General features: G+C 43.5%; 2 protein-coding genes and 1 pseudogene across 2 annotated transcripts; 2 read left to right on the forward strand and 1 right to left on the reverse strand.

The window, feature by feature from the left end:
- Positions 1-18: 18 nt before the first annotated feature.
- On the reverse strand, positions 19-14,208 carry LOC124479009 (testis-expressed protein 2-like). The gene is made up of 13 exons (XM_047037464.1): positions 14,165-14,208; positions 8,938-9,131; positions 7,178-8,507; positions 5,367-5,567; positions 4,649-4,937; positions 4,332-4,537; positions 3,307-3,465; positions 2,562-2,661; positions 1,958-2,090; positions 1,727-1,864; positions 1,289-1,495; positions 1,008-1,128; positions 19-860 (listed from the first exon to the last, which is right to left on the reverse strand). Exons 3-13 carry the CDS (start codon positions 8,405-8,407, stop codon positions 717-719), a joined length of 2,928 nt encoding a protein of 975 aa, XP_046893420.1. The 5' UTR covers positions 8,408-8,507; positions 8,938-9,131; positions 14,165-14,208; the 3' UTR covers positions 19-716.
- A 1,047-nt stretch (positions 14,209-15,255) lies between these two features.
- LOC124479021 (methionine-R-sulfoxide reductase B1-A-like) lies at positions 15,256-17,088 on the forward strand. The gene is made up of 4 exons (XM_047037483.1): positions 15,256-15,504; positions 16,074-16,216; positions 16,390-16,504; positions 16,586-17,088. Exons 1-4 carry the CDS (start codon positions 15,450-15,452, stop codon positions 16,603-16,605), a joined length of 333 nt encoding a protein of 110 aa, XP_046893439.1. The 5' UTR covers positions 15,256-15,449; the 3' UTR covers positions 16,606-17,088.
- A 198-nt stretch (positions 17,089-17,286) lies between these two features.
- LOC124479020 lies at positions 17,287-18,603 on the forward strand (annotated as a pseudogene).
- The last annotated feature ends 793 nt before the right edge of the window (positions 18,604-19,396 follow it).

Raw genomic sequence — 19,396 nt, forward strand, 5'->3', positions numbered from 1 at the left:
ACAACACACTGAATAAAAACACTTTAAACGGATACATTCTTTATTGTCTTAAGAATTAAGAGCAATTAAACTGTACAAAGGAATCCATGCAGACTGAAAGTCAATACTGGCAAGGTGAAGGGTGGCTGGGTAGGGGAACGGGGGTGGTAGGGGATAAGAAAAGAGAAGGGAAGAAAAGAAAAGGAAGTTCAAGATCATAAATGCAGTGGGGCAGTAGTCCTCCTGGGGACACCATTTCTTCTTGCATTCAAACAACTTGTTTGAAAATGTTGGTCTTATCATCAGCATGAACGTGCCATTAGAACAGAGCAGTAAGCCTCTTGTACCAGACAGAGTCCTGCTACTCAAATCCACTACCAGAGAGGAATCCGAATTATGAACTAGAATACACAGTCAGAAGAGAAGCATCCCAGCTCCCAGTTCATTTAACTAGTGTCAGTTCCCTCCTCTGAAGCTGTAGGGGGTGCTATAGCAGAACATGGCAAGCGACGTCCATCATGCCTCTCGTTCTCAGAGTTGAGCCATGCTACTCTGGCCTGTGTCTGCATGCTTTGCTACACAGTACATACACACTTCCTCAACCCTGTAACAGAGTCCCAACCAACTGTCCTGGCAACGCCGAGCCACATCTGCTGGAGAATCCACTATCAGTGAACCCATGCTGGACCCACGTTAGGGGAGGATATTGCAGTTCCATTCCCGGCCATTGTGTGATGCTACTCTGAAACAAACTCCTGGGACTCGTCCGAAGAATGGTGCGAGGAGTGGGCAGGGGAGTGTTGGGATGGCGGGGGGTTGTCCAGGCCGGAGGTCATTAGGGGGAGGTAGAGGTCGTCCATGTTGGGCATCACAAACACTTTCTGGAGGCGGCAGTGAGACAACAGTTATGGTTGAGAGAGGGCAGGACAGAACGAGGCTGGCAAAGAAGTGAGACTTAGCTTGGCTACCTCATGAATTTTGAGTTGTGTTTCTGTAATTGGATGTATTGGCAGTGTAGGGGGATTGACCTGGAATTCACATGTGAGCTTTCTCTCAATCCATTCTGTGACGTGTGTGAAGGTGACCTCCCTCTCTCCCAGCATGGGGCGCACGCGCAGGTCCAACCTGGGAGGCACGCGAAAACTGTACCTGGAAGAGACACAAACACACACAAACGAGAAAAACATAGCACACGTTTCAGTTTGACCCATAGGACTGTATCCGCATTATTTGTACGTCGCTTTGGATGAAAATTTATGGTAAATGAATAAAATAAAGTTTCCAATGTACTGTGTTGTGCTCCAAGTACCATATTCTGTCTGTAGGGGGCGGTGGTATGTTGACAGCCAAGGTTCCAGAAAGCTCCAGAACTTCTACAGTCAGCATCAGCGGCATGTTTGATACTTCTGCAATCTTCTTTTTGATGTACTCATTTTCCGTGGCCTTCTGGAAATACTTGGACTTGGCGATCTTGTCCATGAACCTCAGGATCTTTCTACTGGTGCTACCTCCATGTCTGAGGGGCATCAGAGAGGAGACTACAGTGTTGCTCTTCTAGTGGCATGTTCCAGTGTTTTTTGTCCTTTATTATGACAGTACCTTTGTTAATAAAAGTTATTCAATTTGGAATGGTGTCCATTAAAGGTCTTAGTGAAGGTGTAGAAAGAATGGTCTTTATTGTTTTTTTGTAAGTTCATTCCATAAGCATTAAATTCATGTCAGGGGTTCTTATTTGATCTTATGTTACCCATCAGCCAATGGTGGTGTGCCTTTTTCTCCCGGGGTTCCTTGAGGCTCCGAGGGAGGTAGATCTTCCTCGTCGGATGACCCAGCACTGGAGGACTCCTCATCGCTATCAGCCAACACACACAGCCTGGGTTTGGAACTAGAACACACACACACCCACACACAAAGTGAGATCCAGAGAGACTCAGAGTACTGTGTGCCATCTGGAAGGAACAGGATGACTGTGTCTTACCCTACTTGGCGGGCCTCTGGGATTCTGTGGGCCTCTGCCCCGCTCTCCTTGCCCAGCTTACACAGGTTCATCTTAGTCTCCAGGGTCATCTGCAGGCAGCCTGCATACACCACCTCCAACTCCAGCCACAGGCCTGGCAGAGGAGAGAGAAAGAGAGAAACAGGCATGTGAATCTACTATTCAATACATGAGTGTGATATATCAACCTCAGGAAAAATAGTGTATTTTTCTTTAATTTAACATCAATTTATATAATAATAACTAAAGGACGTAGCTATTGGGTTGTCTTTCCATGAGCCAGGGACCACTTCACATGGTAATGGCATTACCATGTGTACTGTAATGGTATTCTGTCTGGTTGAGTTAATCGTAAAAGGATGAGTAAGTCCTGTGGAGAAAAACTAAAGTGTGCCCTAGCCACAACCTGTGGGACTTCTGTGTTTGGATAAGCAGCGTTTATCTCTGTATGTATGAAGTAGTAGATTGATTTTGAGAGCACACACACACACTTGTGCTTCCTCCCACATGCACTCTCAAAGGCACACATGAAAACATACTATAGATACATAAGAATGCATCCAGTCACACACACACCCTGCCTTACCTCGGTGGTCCAGCGATGGCTTGGAAGTGCTGAGTACCTGGGGCATGCAGATGCCCATGTCCAAGTCAGCCAAGGTCAACTCATTCATGAAGTATGGCAACTAAAGTGGGACAAACAGCATAGGGAGGACAATGCTCTGTTTATGATGTGTTCCAGAGTTTAAATTGAAGGTCATTGAAGTAACTCTTACAGTTGACATTTTGAGCTGGATATGCGTCAACTGTGTGGTTGGTACAACTGTTTTGCCTGTGTGTGAGACAGGGAAAGTGGTGGAGGCAAGAACAAGGGAAAATTGTACAGCAGGGAGGAATTGCAAAACATTCCCTACCTCTTTCCCTCCTTCCTCCCCTCCTCTTATCTCCTCTCTACCTCCCCATATTTTTCTCCCTCCTTTTCCCCTCTCTCTCTCCCTTCCTACATCCCCTCTCCCGCATTCTCTCATCTCTCTTCCCTACCTACTTTCTCTCCCTCCCCCCCTCCTCTCTTGGTTCCCTCCTTCCTCTCTTCCACCTCTATCGACATGTGGGTGGATCAGCATTATAACGTTGACCTTGTGTTCAACAGTATAATTGTCAATAAATGTATAAGCTTATATTGTCATCTATGAGTCAAAAAGCCCATTCAACCAATCGCTCACCAATCCATCCATCCAGTCATTCATCCATCCATCCACCAATCCTTCCTTCCTTCCATCCATTCATCCATCCATCCATCTACGTTTCCTTTTCCTTTCCACAAGACGCACCCTGATCTTGCTGAGTTTTTTCTGGATCTTGTGGGCCACCTGGTCAGCCCAGTACTTTTCCCTGAGGAAGTCCCAAAAGATGCGTCCCACCAGGGAGTTGACCCAGGCAGTCTGGCCCTCTGCAGAGCTGCCCCCAGCAGAAGCCTCCTCACTGGGGATCTGAGGAGGATCAGGAGGAGAGGGCAGACATGACAGACCCTGAACAATCTGTGAATGGTCTACCCAGATCCACAAAACTGTCTACAGTAGGCGGCATGGGGTTGTGCAAATGAAAACAACGTTTTCCTAAGATCGCCTAAGATGTGAGTAATTAGTGTACCTACTCTCCTATTAACATCACAGCATATTTAAAAGAACTTAAAGAAACAAATATATACATAATTCAAGGCATGAAACACATCTGATTCCATCAGCAGCTATACACCATGTAGCTGTCCTTGAGAACATAAGGTGAGAACACAGGCGGTCCAACCCAGTAGACATCAAAGACCAGATTAACAGTTAGGTAGTTGGTACACTTCCTACCCTGACTGTTGCACTATAAATACCCTCGCCAGGTGATATTTGATATTTTCCACACCTTAAGATTTTGGCATTTGGTCCACTCAGCATGCTATGGATTGTTTGGCTGAGCATGGCAGGGTGTAGCCTGTAGCTGTGTTGATTTAGTGAATTTACTCAATATCGGTTTAGATGAGAAATGGTATGACAAGCACAGGCTAACTTGTGAAAAACACTAAGTTGCTGATTCACTGATTCACTGAAAAGTGCTGTGCCGGTGAAATCTGTAGAAATGTTGAGGTAATGCGTTGTAGGATATTTCTTGTTCCATCAGCTATCCACAGTCAAATCCTATAGAATTACTGAGGCTACATGACTCGGCAAAAACTGAGAAGTAAAATGATATCTAGATATGAGTGTCTAACAATAATTTAGCATTTAATTTAGCATTTAACAATAATAATCCCAGGCTCTTGAGGTTTACATAAAATCAAGTCACAGATTCGTTTTTTCTGTGAACTTACTCTCTTGAGGACTGTGGGGCTACCGTGGTCGCTGTGGCAGGGGCTGCGGGTTGGACTGCTGCTCTCTGAGCCAACGAGACTTGTCATGTAGGAGCTGTAGTCCAACAGGACCCTCTCTTTAATGCCCCCTGCCAGATCCCGTAGGCCCGTTGGAAGGACCAGGTCCTCAGTACTCCCAGAGACAGAGCCTTTACTGCTCATAGCTTCTGGAGAGGGGAAAAAAAAGAGGAATTGAGAAAAATGAGAAGGGGATAGAGGAAAGGAGTGTGGCACATATTTTATGGCAACACTGGACGTGTGTACGATTTTTTTCTTACCAGACTTGGAGCCCTCTCTACTCTGGCAACTTTTGAATTCAGGCCTGGAGGCAGATAGGAAGTGCTGGAACCACTCCTCTTTCTCTCTTCCTGTACGGCCAAACAGGTAAAGGATGACGGGCAAGTCAGAGAGTGTGTCAGGGAACATCTGTTTGTCCGTCCTCTCCTCCTCTTCCTGTCCCTCTATCAGGCTCTCTTCCTCCACCTCTCCATCTGCCAGTATGATGCAGATGGGATATTTCTTGTTCCAAACTCTTTTTCGCGCAAGGACAGGGGGCAGTAGAGAGACCTGATAAAAAAAGATGATGAAAAGAAAGAAATCTATTGACAGATTTGTTTTTTCATTTAAACAATTTGTCTTCATTGTTTCTACTTCCCTTTCTACAGGTACCTCTCATCCTGGCTTCAAAGGATGACAGGGAAAGCTGCATTTTCAGTGTTATACGTGCTTTTAGCACATCTATTTTTAACAAAGTCATGACACAATGTGAATAGTGAAGGTCCAGGGTTCGGGTGACTTTGTCTTTCCCTCATGCTCTCTCTTTTGTCTTTCTCTTTTTCCATCAAGGGTGCATGTTCACCTGACCCTTGGCAGAAATCTTTGTGTGTGTGGATGGGAGGGCAGGAAAACCTATGAGTGTGTAGGTGTGTGCACACACAGTTTCTGAATGTGCGTGATTTTCTGTGTGTGTCTGCATCAGTGTTTGCCTGCGTTGACCTTGCAGTCTGCCAGCTGGTAGGTGCGTGAGCGTACAAACACGGCCTCGTGGGAGTGCTCTTCAAAGGTTGCCTGCCGGGGTATGTTGGTGCGGGGGTACGCTAGGTGCAGCCGGCTGCCGTCCAGGGTGGCATACACCGAGTGGGTGAGTGATGGGTGGTAGGTCTCGGGGTCATAAGCATTCATCTCGTTCATCCAGCCCTTTGTAAACACACACAGTACATCATCAGGCTAGAGTTATGGTTTCAGCGTTTAAAGCAAGCCAAACACGGATGTTTGTTGTCCACAACATTAGAAAACACAGGAACACGTCCCAGAAACCCAAACTGTGTTGAAGCATCCCAGAATAATTTCAACGCTACTGAAGCGTGATAGGAAATCTTCCGTGCTCTCCGCGAGACAGAGCAGAATACATCTGCCTCATGTGACCTCAGGACACTGGCTCCAGCGCTGCAGGATGTCAGATAGAGTAGGTATGTGTTTGTTTGTATGTTGCTCCACTGATGAGCTCACCTTGAGTGAACTAACTCGCACTGTTGGCTGAGGGAGTCTTGGAGAGCTTTTGGGATCTGCTTAGCTAAGACTTTACTTGGACAGTGCCCTGGAGATTATCTGTAGATTCAATGAAGGAATTATTATTAGGAAACTGCATCTATGCTGATATGCCATCGCTAGTTATGGTCAAACTGAGGGGTACTCATTAGTCATTCAACATTTGATAGTTTATTGAGCATCCATTCAGCATCTCTCAACCATCTCAATAAATGTAACTCCTTTTCAGAATGAGTCAAGTACATTTTCTTTGTAAATGTATTTTGTTTAGTGAGCGGTTTGAAGTGATGTGATTCATTTGAAGTATATTCAAATGAATCATTTAACAATATCATCCACATCACTTATCTGATTAGCGTGTCAATAAAGTTCAACTTAATCGTTCATGCTGCTTTATGCCAGCTCCCCTTTTCTCTCACGTTCACTGGTTCTTTTTTCAGTGCATCACATGGAGCCAAATCAGCATTACTGTAGGTAAATAAGCCTGAAGCTATCTACATCAGATCTTTCCCCCTCTCTGTGATGTATTTCGGGAGATAGAACTCTGGGTTAGGGCTTAAGTGGCCATGCTGTCGCATTCATCTGCCTCACTGGAATCATCTGTTCACCTACAGTACTAGGCCAGGGAGCAACACAAATATTATAGATTTGAACCCAACTGATTGAGCTCCTGGGATATGTGAGTCAAATCCAGAAACTGACCAAAGTGAATATCAGATATCATTGTGAGGAACCTTGTATTTCTTTTTCTTCTACAAGTTAGAGCTTGTATCTCAGCGAGTGAGAGATACAGAGAGAGGACAGAAATAAAAAGTTAGACACAGGATGAAGGAATCACTGAGAAGGATGGAAAAAAAGCAAAGGATAGAGAAAGAGAGTCTCTTTAAGTCCCTCAGTCTTAACAAATCAGCACCTGGCCTGATTCATTCTTGGCTAGACTGAAACAAAGGTTTCCTTCCAGCACACTGTAGCTGTTATGTAGCTCAGGACAAGACTTGTCCTTGACATTGCCTCTTACTCGCATTCATACACCAAGATAGATCAACATCCATGAATATTATGCTTTGCTTGTATTTTTTGAATGAATGAATAGTACAGTACCAATCAAAACTCAAAAAGTCCAAATGTGTCCAAACTTTTGACTGGCACTGTTCGTGTGTGTGTTGAGTGTGCGTCCTGATTGCAAACCTATGTAATCTATCCTAGAATTTGTGCCTGAGCTAATGTGTTTGTATCTGTGTGCCCACTACCGTACTCACCTCCAGGACCTCAGTGTCCCTCTTTGCCCCAGATAGGGGGGTGGAGGGCTGGTTGTGATGTTCACGAGCCCCTGCCTCTGCCTGGCTCCTGGGCGACCACGCTGACTGTCGAGGGGTCAGCACCAGCACTACCAGGAGCCCCAGCATAAAGCCACAGGCCAGCCCAAGAGACAGTCCTGTGATGTAGGACGGCAAGGGGAGCACAAAGAAGCCGTAAGCCAGCAGACCCACCAGGAAGAGCCAGCCACGGGGCACAGAAGCCCCAGGAACCCTGACCGGATGGGAACTCCCATGGACGTCGGCCTCCTCGGATCCCCCCTGAACCTCCACCACCTCAATCACATCCCCATAGGTGCAGATCTCAAAGTGGCTGTCCCTGCTCGGTGTGCGTGTGTGTCCTCGGTGGGGGGTTTCTGGGGAAAGAGCCGCTGTTTTGGGTGTCCTCAGGGGCGTTTCACACACGCTCCTCACTTCCTTCTCTGTTTTCTTCCGGCACCTGGGACCTTGAGTGTGTAGACTACCGTCCTCACTGTTCAAGGGACTCCCACTTCCACTCCCACCTCCTGCACAGGCCAAGGGGCTAGGTGAGTCCCCTGCCCCAGTACACCTTCTCTGTTTGGGACTCCCTGAGCTCTCCTCCCCCATGATTTTATTCAGCATACTGAGGGGGTCCTGCATGGCCTCTGAGAATTTCCTACGTGTGTCCTCAAACTCAGCAATCAAGGAGCTCCCCCGGGGCTCCGTCGGTGAGAGGTCAACCCAGGCATCCTCCTTACTCGCTGTCCCTGCTCCAGAAGTGGCCTCTGGAAGCTTGGGCTGAGTTAGCTGTTTCCAGGGGTGCATATGGAGCTTGGAGTCTGACTTGGAGAGGTTGACCTCTGGCTCGCCATAGCGGGAGATCTCGGTCGAGAGGGACTTGACCAAGCTGAGGAGAGGTTTGGGTCTGATGGAGCCGGTCTCTTTGGACTTCAGTTCAGTTGACGAGGATTTCACCAAGCTAGTGCTAGAGAAGAGCCTGGCTGAGCATGTTGACAGGTCCACCAGAGAGCCTGGGGAAGAGGGGGAAAGGGGAACATGGAAGGTCTTGGAGTGGCGCCGCTGTTCCAGGTCCAGACCCAACTCAAATCCCAGGCTTGGGTCTGGCCTAGACCCAGCTTTGTCTTTGGAGAAGGCCACCATTGGGCCCTCGTCCTGTCGGTTAAGGCTAAAAATGAGTTCGCTCTCCTCCATCTTGTCACATTAAGTGCCTCCCTGTTCAGGCTAAGGACACATATCCACCAACAGACGGCCACAGGTCATAGTCATTCGACAAGGTTTACAGCCTGAAACCCTAAGGAAAAAGGCAGAGAAACACACAAATGTTCATATACATTCTCTTTCACCAATAAACAGACAATAGTAATATCACCCTTATTGATGCTGATGATAGTGTAGCTGCTGATTTTCATTCCAACTGGTATTTTCACAGAATAGACCAATAACAGTGAGAAGCCTTCAGGATACAGACACTGCTGGGGCAGCTCTCCAGCTCTGCCCTGCAGGACTGTCCATCGTACCCTGCTGACAAACACACTCCGCCCCCACAGCATCCAGTCATCGCCAGCCTGTCAACACAGTGGCTATTTACAGCCAGTTTACAGCCTCAGTCTGCTCTCCTCGGCTCTCCTTCTCCTATTTCTATTTTCCTTTCACCTTACACCACAGAACTTCCTCTCATTTCCCCTATTGTTTTCCCTTTATTTCCACTACATCCCCCTTACCTGATTTATTTTTCTCCTCACATCTTTCACTATCTCTTCTACTCCCCCACGGCCACGTCTTTCCATCTTCTCTCACCAAAAGCATCCTCTCCCCAGCATTCTCGATCTGTGCTGTGGAGACCAGTGCTAGGTCTGGGTGATAACATGAATTGACCCGAGGTGGTAGACCGGAGCTGGGTGGGCCTTTCTCACCGCTGAAATAATCGGAGAAGTAGGCCAGTGCTCAAGGTTTTAATCCTGTAGTCAATCCCAATCAGACACCCCTAATCTCAAATTAGCAGACAAGATTACAGGGTTAAAGAGGATCTGATGATAGAGCTTCAGGTAACTGTATAAAAGAAAGCTCTGGAACCTTCTGTGGCTTTAATAAATGCCTAGGAGATGTGCTGTAAAATACTTGGAAAAAGTACATTGTATTTTTGCTATGAGAAAATGAATCAGAATCCTGCTGGTCGTACATCTTTCATGTTGAGTGACAAAGTGTAAACAGCAAGGATAGAAAGTTCAGGTGATCTTGTGTCTTTCTATTGTTCTGTTACTTTTTTTCTCTATTCATCTGCGAGACAATGTTCTGGACATTCTGCTGAACGAGACATTGAGCGTTTATCTTCTTAGTGGAAAAATTAAAAGCTCTTTCTTTGTGGAGATTCTAAGAAAATGTTTGATAGGATTTTAAGACAATACATACACCAGTAAACTGTTTTTCAATGGTGGTGGTGAACATTAGCAGAGGTTTGATGGTGCAGAACACTGTGTCTCTTCTGTAAGGAGACTGGACATCCAGCAGATAATATGAAATGAGAATCTCGAAATGAGAACTCAGTTGCATATAGGCACATACCCAAATACACACATGGCTTTAATGCTTGTACACACACATGAATGCAAACACAACACACACTCCCTTATATTTCCATAAACAACATGAATGTTTTTATACAGTATCGTTAACTTGACTTGGCACTCGCACAAAACAGAAGAACAAATGGACAGAAAGAGGGCAAGTATCTCAAACGTCACATTTCTCTTGCTGTCTATTAGTCCCTCTCACAAACACACACCAAATACGTTGCATACCCAAATCACAGGTAGAACAAAATCATGGTATTGGCTGTGTTTCTGCCGAACAGTTAAAGGCCCCATGATGAAGCCTCCTTCCTCCTAAAACCCTTCCATTAGACATAAGCACTGTGCAAATGACTTGTCCTTTGGGGAAGTGAGCCTTGCTGCGTCCATCCAGAGTCTAGCAAATCATTGCCAATTCTATAGCAAGCAACAGAAACATGGTGGACATCATCATGACTAGACACTACCTGACAAAATGTGGATTCCCTTTCATCTCCATATTTTCAAAAGGCTTTATGACAGTGCATGTAGAGGCTTAAAACTGGGGCCACCCAATTTTCATTGGGTTACACACATTCACACACAGACATATAGACACACACAAATTGTTTGCAAAATGCACACATTCACACACATGTAAACACACTGTCACAAGTAGTGACAGTTGATTGAATGACCTGTGGTGAGACAGTTCAGCCTCCCTCAACTGACAAATTATTATCAGACAAAGCTGTGCTGGGCTCACATAATCCACTAAAAGCGACAAATCATTTCTATTTATATATTCTTATACAGGTCATGTCTGGAGCTATGCTACTCTTTATCATTGGGACATTGAAAGTCCTGATACACACACACACACACTCAGACACACATAGTACAGTCAATCAGGGGCATAACGAGGGGGTCTAGGCCCCCTCATTTAGTTTTTTTATGCCCCCTCATTTTAAGATGGGACACCCCCAAAATAAAATTCTGACTATGCCCTGGTAGAGCCCACTACCAGTCTGCCAGCTAACATATTAGCAAGCCAGAAGTGAGAGCTCAGCCTCACCCCCTGCCTCCTGCTTCAGCCTAATCTATTAGCCATGTCCCTACATTAGCCTGATCAATTTCTACTTCACAGTTCAACTGAGATCAGTCCTCTGTGCTGACCTGGCTGGAGAAACGTCTCAGTCAGCAGAGGCTTGGCTGGGTTTCAGGCCTGCTCCACTGTTTTTACAGAAGAGAGACAGGTAGCTGGGGAGTGTGACAGTTACTGATGCTCTAGATGGCTGCAACTCCAACTCCTGACTCCAACTGAATTTGGGATATGATTGTCATTTTTGTATGTTTGTTTTGTATGTTTGTGTGGATTGTGATGAACGGTGTGTGAAGGTATGTTTGAATCCTCACTTCTAAGATGGCCTTGTCAAGCATGTTGGGTATATGAAAACAGATCTATCATGTTGCAACAGGAAGTACGTAAGAGGACAGTCATGTTGACAAACTCTTCAAGGTGCAGGGGACGCTTGCTTTGTTTAAAACAATGGTATTAAGGCCAATTAGGGTAATTAGATTGAATCTTCTAACCAACCAATGTATCAATTTCCAAACAACCTGCAAACCTAACAACCTTTTCCAATTCTGAGAAACAAATAAAGATGAAAACCAAATTCTAATCTTGATTCTGTTTTTATTTTGACCAAAATAATGCAAGTCTCAGGATGTAAACCACATTAATGCTCTTAGTGACAGCAGTCCTAAATTGGGTAGCCAGGGAGAAGCAACACAAGAGGTTCAGCAGTGGATTCCAGGTGAAGATGAAAAGAGGAGGACTGACTTTAATGGTCTTAGTGAGACCAGAGAAGTCTAAAGCAGGTCATAAGTGGTCAATCTCGACACCCCTGAAAGAGCAACACATCCTGCCAATGCCTTTAGCCTACCTGATTTCTGACTCAAGTTGTTTTCATGTGAGTTTCCTGTAGCATGTCCTTGTAGGATTATTAGAATATTTTCTGACATATTCTGATGGTGGTGACAGATGCAGAAATGCAGTGTTGGGTTAAATTCAGATGATCCACTGTGTATCACCCCACATGGATGCTAATTTCTTGCACTTTGCTGTCTCGAAGTATCCTGCTTGACCTGTATGACACCCACACACACTCGGATCCCTGTGCTTCCTGTTCTCTCTCCACTGTCCAAGTATGACCCACACTTTGGCTAAGTGTAAGACACAGTCAGTGCCGGTCCTAGCACATTTGGTGCCCTAGGGTCTAAGGTCTAGCCCCCCTCCCCCCCTCCTTCAGGGATGGCACCCTCTGCTGGTAGTGCGTCTCAAAGAGGGTGGGAGGGTTAATTTAAAAGGATGCACTTGGGAAATTGCCGCCCCCCTCTTCATGCCGCCCTAGGCGCCTGCCTATGTCACCTATAGGAAGGACCGGCACTGCACACAGTATTTCTATAGCCGCTGAGATCAGAGGGTTGTGGATTAACCGGGCGATGTCTAATTGATGGACCTTCTCTATATCAGACGAATAATCTGATGGGATAATCACCAGTTATCATGGATCTATGAGCAAGCCAGAGAACGTTTGAGTTTAAAGTTCAATGTAAAGTGGTCTTGCCACTTAATGTGTTTTGATTAAAATGTGTATTGTTTGGATTGAAATCATTGTTTTTCCAGATTCTCTAGGCATGATTGTTTATATTTCCAGTTCTGGTTTGAATTTAGAAATTAAAATGTATATTCACAATATAGTAGTTGTGTTCTTATATTTAGATAATCTAGTGTGACAATTTACCCGCCGATGCCGCAAATTGTCACAAGTGTACATTCTCTTTTCAACAGTCTACAACTCCCTAATGAGATAAGATATGAAAATGGTATGAATACAACATATGTGACCAGGACTTCCTTCTTTCATTTGGTATGATATTTATATAATTGTGATGTATGGTGCTCAGTAAATGTTAGACAGTGTGAAAAGTGTGATAACATACCCCGCTCTCCCCTACAGCCATGCTCTCCAATGTTTTGGCTATTTATCGTGCACCACAGCCATTTAGTTACTATTTGATGTTTCCAAACCTGTGCTAAGAGAGACAATAGGCCTGCATGGCCCCTACAATTTCAAAAGGATTGATAACCTCCCTTCATTTCCATGCTGAAATCCTGTGAAAGAGTTCCTCTTAGTTATTTCAAGAATGCCAGGCTACATTAGTAAACTCACCTTGAATTGTATGAGTTGGTCTAAGGAAGAACAACATGTAATTCTTCAAATTGATTGACAAGTCTGTCAAAAGAAGTCCAATCGCAGTCGTCGAGGTCGGAAGTCTGTTGCGGCGACAGTAATGCACTGCGGAAAGTGCTGTACTCTGAATGAATGTTGCACAGCTATGCACCACATAGCCTACCAAGAGCTGGGGTACAGAAATCGTAATTTAACTTTTCTTGCGTTGAATCAATGAGCGGTTCATCGTGTTTTACCTTAACGACATGCAGGCTACATCATAATTAGTACCATCTAGTCTCCCATTCATAGACTTTCGGGGATACAAATGAATCCTCTTCATCACACCACTCTGCGTAGACACCGAAGACACGTGAAGCCGTACTAGCCTGCTCTGCTTCTCCTTCCCCTTCAAGAAGTGCCAAACGACTGCTGAATAATCTGATTATTAGAGTCCTGGCTGCAGAGCAAAACTGTAATCCAGATTAACCGAGTTGACAGTACCACGTCTGTTGTGGATGCGCCAATTCAAAACACAGGGATGGTAGTTAAATCTTTTGCATATTTGCCCTTGCCTTAAAACTGCTGCTTCTTGTCAAACTATCACTTTTTATCAGACACGTCAGGTTGTACACTACTCTAAGCAGCACTATTGCCACTGCAGTGAAGTCTCATACGCATAGTTATGCAATAGACTCACGATAGAATTACATAAAAACATTTAATTAAGCTGCAATGCAGTTTATGATTCATGCCTATAGTATTCATATGACAATAATATACATGTCAAAGATATTGTAGTTATACGTTCCAGGAGAGGTATAAATACCGCAAAGTGATAATAAGGATAATAATAACATGTAGGCCTATGGATCTGTCAATCCCTCCCTATGAATAGTTGAACCCATGTTCAAATGCCTCTTGATGGAGCTTGACACTTATCAGGAGTCTGACTGGAAATGGCCAACCTTCCTGTTCATCACAGAGGTGGTCCAAGAGGGCAGTCCAAACAACGGCACAAACACATTAAACTGATCTTCAGATGATGGGTTCCATTAGCTTGAATCAAACAGGATATGCAGTTGCCACTTTGTTCTGGTTCAGGTTTGTATGTTGAATGAGGTTGCATGTAAATGAGTATTTTATAATAACTGTCATGCGTTTACCTTTCTGTGGACTTCCAATTCAGTACCAATACATCCATTCCCCAGACATATGTTTCCGACAGCCAGGCAACCATTGATAAGGGGAGGGGGGTGGGTTACGGCTGTTATTTTGTCCGTACCAGAAATATGCTTTTGGTCACCATTGTTTGCATGTTATTCTTGGCAGGAAAATATAGTGGTTTCCCTTTTGTTTGTTATCAAAAGACTGAGCACGGAACCTCATGTTTTCGGGATATGTTCCCTGCTGGGAAACAATGAAAGGCAACAAATAATTTTGCCTTCAAAAAGATACCGTGTCTGAAAAGCCCTGTGTCAGTTTACACATCCAAAACATGTCCAAAATATCCATCCCTTAGTTTCTTATTATGAAAGTGCTCAGGGGCAGCAATTATATTTGTAGCTATTTATCATTGCAGACACATTTCTAAGGCTGCACAGTTGTAAGGCACAATTGTAAGGCTCTCTTAGTCAGTGGTGTATGGTCAATATTGCATCATTACAGTTAGGCCTGTGGCCATAATTAACCTAAATTTGAATAAACAACAGTTTTAGAAATGTGCTTTATCATTATGATGGCTCCTTAATATATACATGGTAAGATTGTGGGTAGGATATTTCAAGAAATTCCAGAATCCATTTAACCTTGAACATTTATTAAAACCTGCATAGCTCTTTAACAATTACCATTTTAAGATTATGTTAGGAATATATGAAGAGATGAATCCTGTAAATAAATAAAATTCTGTTCTTGAGAATATCTGTCTTTGGAATTATTCAAAGTCAAAGACATTTATTGTCATGTGCACAGTATAGGCTACACCCCCCCCCCCTCCCCCCCGTAATTCGCACCCTGAATAGAACCCTGTTTCATTCTACACTTCACTCTTAGTATTTTGTGTAAATCTTAAGTAAGTAAATGAGTGAAATCTTAAGTAAAAGAGCAGCAACAAATGTATGTTGTTTGTTTTTTAATACATTTTTAATCTAATCTCTTCATAATAAGTATGCATACTTATTCAAAATAAACAAAAATATATCTAGCTTGGTCTAGTTATATAAGTCTATGAGAGAAATGTTACCCTTTCTAGTTTCTGGTACTATGGAAATATTACCACCTTGTGGTATAATGTAGGAACAAACTTGGACAGTTGTTATGTGATCTTGGCTGAGCTTTCTGCGAAAAAGTAGTGCTACCTGAAGTTCAGTGGCTGCCTTCTGAAAGCTAGGTGGTCCCTTATAAATAGAATCTTTAGAACTCTCTGCCTGGTAGATTTCCAGTGAAGGGATGTCGTTTTGTTCTTTTTTCGGTGGAGAGGTCTTTAAAGACCACTTTAAACCAGGTCAGTGTTTAAAACCTACTTATGCTAGGCTAGTAGCTCTCGCTAGCGTTGCAATGTTGTAAAAGCTGTCTATTCCCGTAGTGCTGGAAGCGAAGTCATAACTAGCAGATTATTTAGGTCAAGACATCGACATGTCCAATATCGATCATATCTTAATATCTATACAACTATCAGAAAGTTTCGATAAGAGGGTGCGCTAAACTATGCATAATCTAGTAAAATGTTGCACTGTACTCTTGCATAATAATTTAGAGCTAGCTCCTGTACTGTACAACAGACGGTGGTAGCCTACTGAAACCTAGACTACATTTTATAATTAATTACGCAACTGTTACAAAATCCCACGTAAAAGGGAACTTGGACTTAGACAAAAACACCTGCACATATAATTATCAATACAATGAAATATACGTAATAATGGAAAGTAATACATTGCAGTTAAATATGTCAATACATGAGTAGTTTACCAATGACAATTCATCGGAATACCATGGATTAAAAAGAAGAGTTTGTGCACTATGCTGCTTCTACTCTCTGACCTCTCTTTGACCCCATCTCCTTCTACCCAGGTGTGTATGTGTGTGCCAAATGTGGCTACCAGCTCTTTTCCAGCAGGTCTAAGTACGAACACTCGTCCCCATGGCCAGCTTTCACAGAAACTGTTAATGATGACAGTGTGTCTAAGCATCAGGAGAGACCGGGGGCATACAAGGTAGGCTCATGCAGATGATACACTCGGACTGGCTTGTCAAGGGTCATCAGGGTATAGTTAGTTGCTTATACCATGGATTATTTATGATGCTTTTCTTAAATGAAATGCATTACACAGCAATGTGTGCGTAATGCGTTCTTCTTGCATTTTTTGTGGAACACGAACTGTTTCAGGTACATTGTGGGAAGTGTGGTAACGGACTAGGCCATGAGTTTGTGAACGATGGACCAGCCAAAGGACTCTCTCGCTTTTGAATATTCAGCAGCTCCCTGACGTTCATCCCTAAAGGTGCGTTATAATGGAATTATATTTGAAGATCAGTTTTCAACAGTGCTATATAAAAATACCTCTCTCTCTCTCTCCCCTCAGATAAGGTGGATGGACAGTAAGGGGAGCAGATGTGTTAGGTGCAGGTAGAAATTTCGAAGTGTTTCGAGAGTGTCTGGACAGCTACATGTGGGGACAGAGGATGAAGTGTCTTGGTCTAAAGCCCAGACTGGGACCACCAGGACACCGATGGACAGTGACCTCACTAGACAGCAAATACAGTGGAAGACTCAGTAATATCAAATATATACAATGACATATTTTTGCGCATTTACCACTTTGATACGCACAAAGTTCTGACTAGGTCTCAATATGCTTGATATGCAATCATGGTTTCATCTTGTAGCTTGACATATCAGTCAAAAGGGGATCATTACTGCTGTTTGTGTCACAAAATGTCAAAATAAATACAAGTGAACTTCTATTGAAAACCTGAAATGATAAAATAGCTTTAGCAACCACCGCAGCACCAATCATATGAATCATCATTATAAATTCAAATTTTCTTTTGGTCTTATAATAAAGAATATAAAAAAACTGCAGAAGAATTTACATTTGTTTGAATTTTTTTTTTTTTACAAACTTGTTTCTCTGAATCTTTCAATTATATCAAATGGCCATATAAAAAAAGTAATTATATCTCACTGACCCTTGGATCTGAACTTTTCCATGCGGCTTAACATTTTATTCATAAAACACACTGTACTGCCACCTTGTGGCACGCTGAGGACAGTGTTGCGAAACCACAACGTTATTTGTCATGCGATCCAACCATAACAGTTCCATTTTTGGACGGGCAGGCTTCTAACAGGGAAGGAAGAGCTGACACTTACAAGATTGAATCAGTTCTGATATAGCTCTTATTTTAATATATCTTCAACAATGGAGGAAATGTCCTACTGTTCTTTCTCTGGAGGAGAGATTTACAAAGACCACTTTCAGCCTGGTGAGTTGCATGAGAGAATGACTTGCATCTAAACAGCGCACTACATTACACAAAATTCTAGGTCCTGTATCTATACTGAGCAATGTAGCGACTGCTTTAATGCTTGCTTCACTTCTCAGGTATATATGTGTGTTCAGATTGTGGATACGAGCTGTTCTCAAGTGTGTCCAAGTTTGATCACTCCTCTCCCTGGCCAGCTTTCTCTGAAACCATCCATGAAGACAGTGTGGCCAGATATCCAGAGGCTTGGGGGCCTATAAAGGTGCTTTCTGACTTACCTTGGGCATGTGCAGCCCTAGGTGGCTGTCAACACTTGAACTACAGCTAGATGGAGTGTCACAGTAACTGGTGATGATATTTGGTAGCAAACGTTTGTAGAGGCATGTCACCTTGATGTTTTTTCTTTAGGTTTGCTGTGGGAAATGTGGGAACGTACTAGGTCATGAGTTCCTTCATGATGGACCAAAAGAGGGACTATCACGCTTTTGAATATTCAGCAGCTCACTGACGTTCGTCCCTAAGGGTATGAATGTACTCATCAGACAGAAGTCAAATGATGTAGATATGCCTTTGAGTACAACTGAGGAATAAAGTATTTTAATGGTTTTACCCCCCCTCTCTACCCCCCCCCCCCCCCACCACCTCTCTTTCTCTGTCTACGTCTCTCTCTCTCTCTCTCTCTCTCTCAGATAAGGTGGATGGACAGTAAGGGGAGCAGGTGGTAGAAATGTAGAAGTGTGTGGAGAGTGTCTACATGTGGGGACAAAGGATGAAGTGTCCTGGTCTAAAGCCCAGACTGGGACCACCAGAACACCGATGGACAGTGACCTCACTAAACAGCAAATACAGTGGAGGACATTTTATGCACATTAACCACTTTGATATGCACACAGTTCTGACAAGGCCTCACTATGCTTGATATGCAATCATGGTTTCATCTTCTAGCTTGACATCTCAGTCAGAAGGGGATCATTACTGCTGATTGTGTCACAAAAGGACAGTAAATACAGAGGACCAGATAAAACAACTTTATGAGTAACTTTCTACATGAGTGTGTGTTAATGTTCCATTACAGGACTCTTTGGTGGACACAGTTTAGTTTTAATCTCTTACATACTAGACACAATAACATTATTGTTTGATTGACTGTCCATATCACTTACAAATTCCTTACGATGCCATACATTTATTGGTTCTGAGCCGAAAGTTCAAAAATGTTGTTTATGAAAGACGGACCTCAACTTCAGTTTGGATGAAGGTACACTAGATCAGAAAAGACAGTGGCTGCTCTATAATGGAATTTAGAAAAAAAAATCTGAAATAGAAGTTATTCCTGTCCCAATTACAAAACACACAGGTTCAACTGTCTGCTTTGAATGACAGTTTTCTTTAAGACAAGCTTACAAGCTCAGAATGTAATTATTTGATGGGTGATTAAGGCATCTCTGGCCACAAAATATGTAATATGCATGCTTATTTGCTAGTAGGCCTACATCATAACCACACTATTTAGGGTGGAGAGCAAAACAATGTATCAGTGTGTCTTTAACACCACTTCTACTCACAGCCACAGTGAAATCCCAAACAGTGGGGTTCAAGGGCCCCACTGGTGCTTAAGTCTGTCTGAAGAGCAGGTGCGTCTCTGCTCCTTTCAAAGGGTGGGGGATCAGAGGTATGGAGTTCAAAGGTACATTGTCAAGTGTGGGATTATGGCAGGGAATGCAACTGCAAGTTTTCTCATAGTTCTGAACTGTGGTTTTAGTACATAGTTTTATTGAAAAGATCTGTGCTCTCTGGCCCTTTCAAATCCCTCACGTATTTCACAGCCACAGCCACACAATATATCACAGAGAATCATGCCAGGTATCTTGACAAAAAATGCAGACTTTTCATAATAAGTATGAGCC

Source organism: Hypomesus transpacificus, chromosome 17 (genome assembly GCF_021917145.1).
Source record: "Hypomesus transpacificus isolate Combined female chromosome 17, fHypTra1, whole genome shotgun sequence".
In the NCBI taxonomy this organism is placed as follows: Eukaryota; Metazoa; Chordata; class Actinopteri; order Osmeriformes; family Osmeridae; genus Hypomesus; species Hypomesus transpacificus.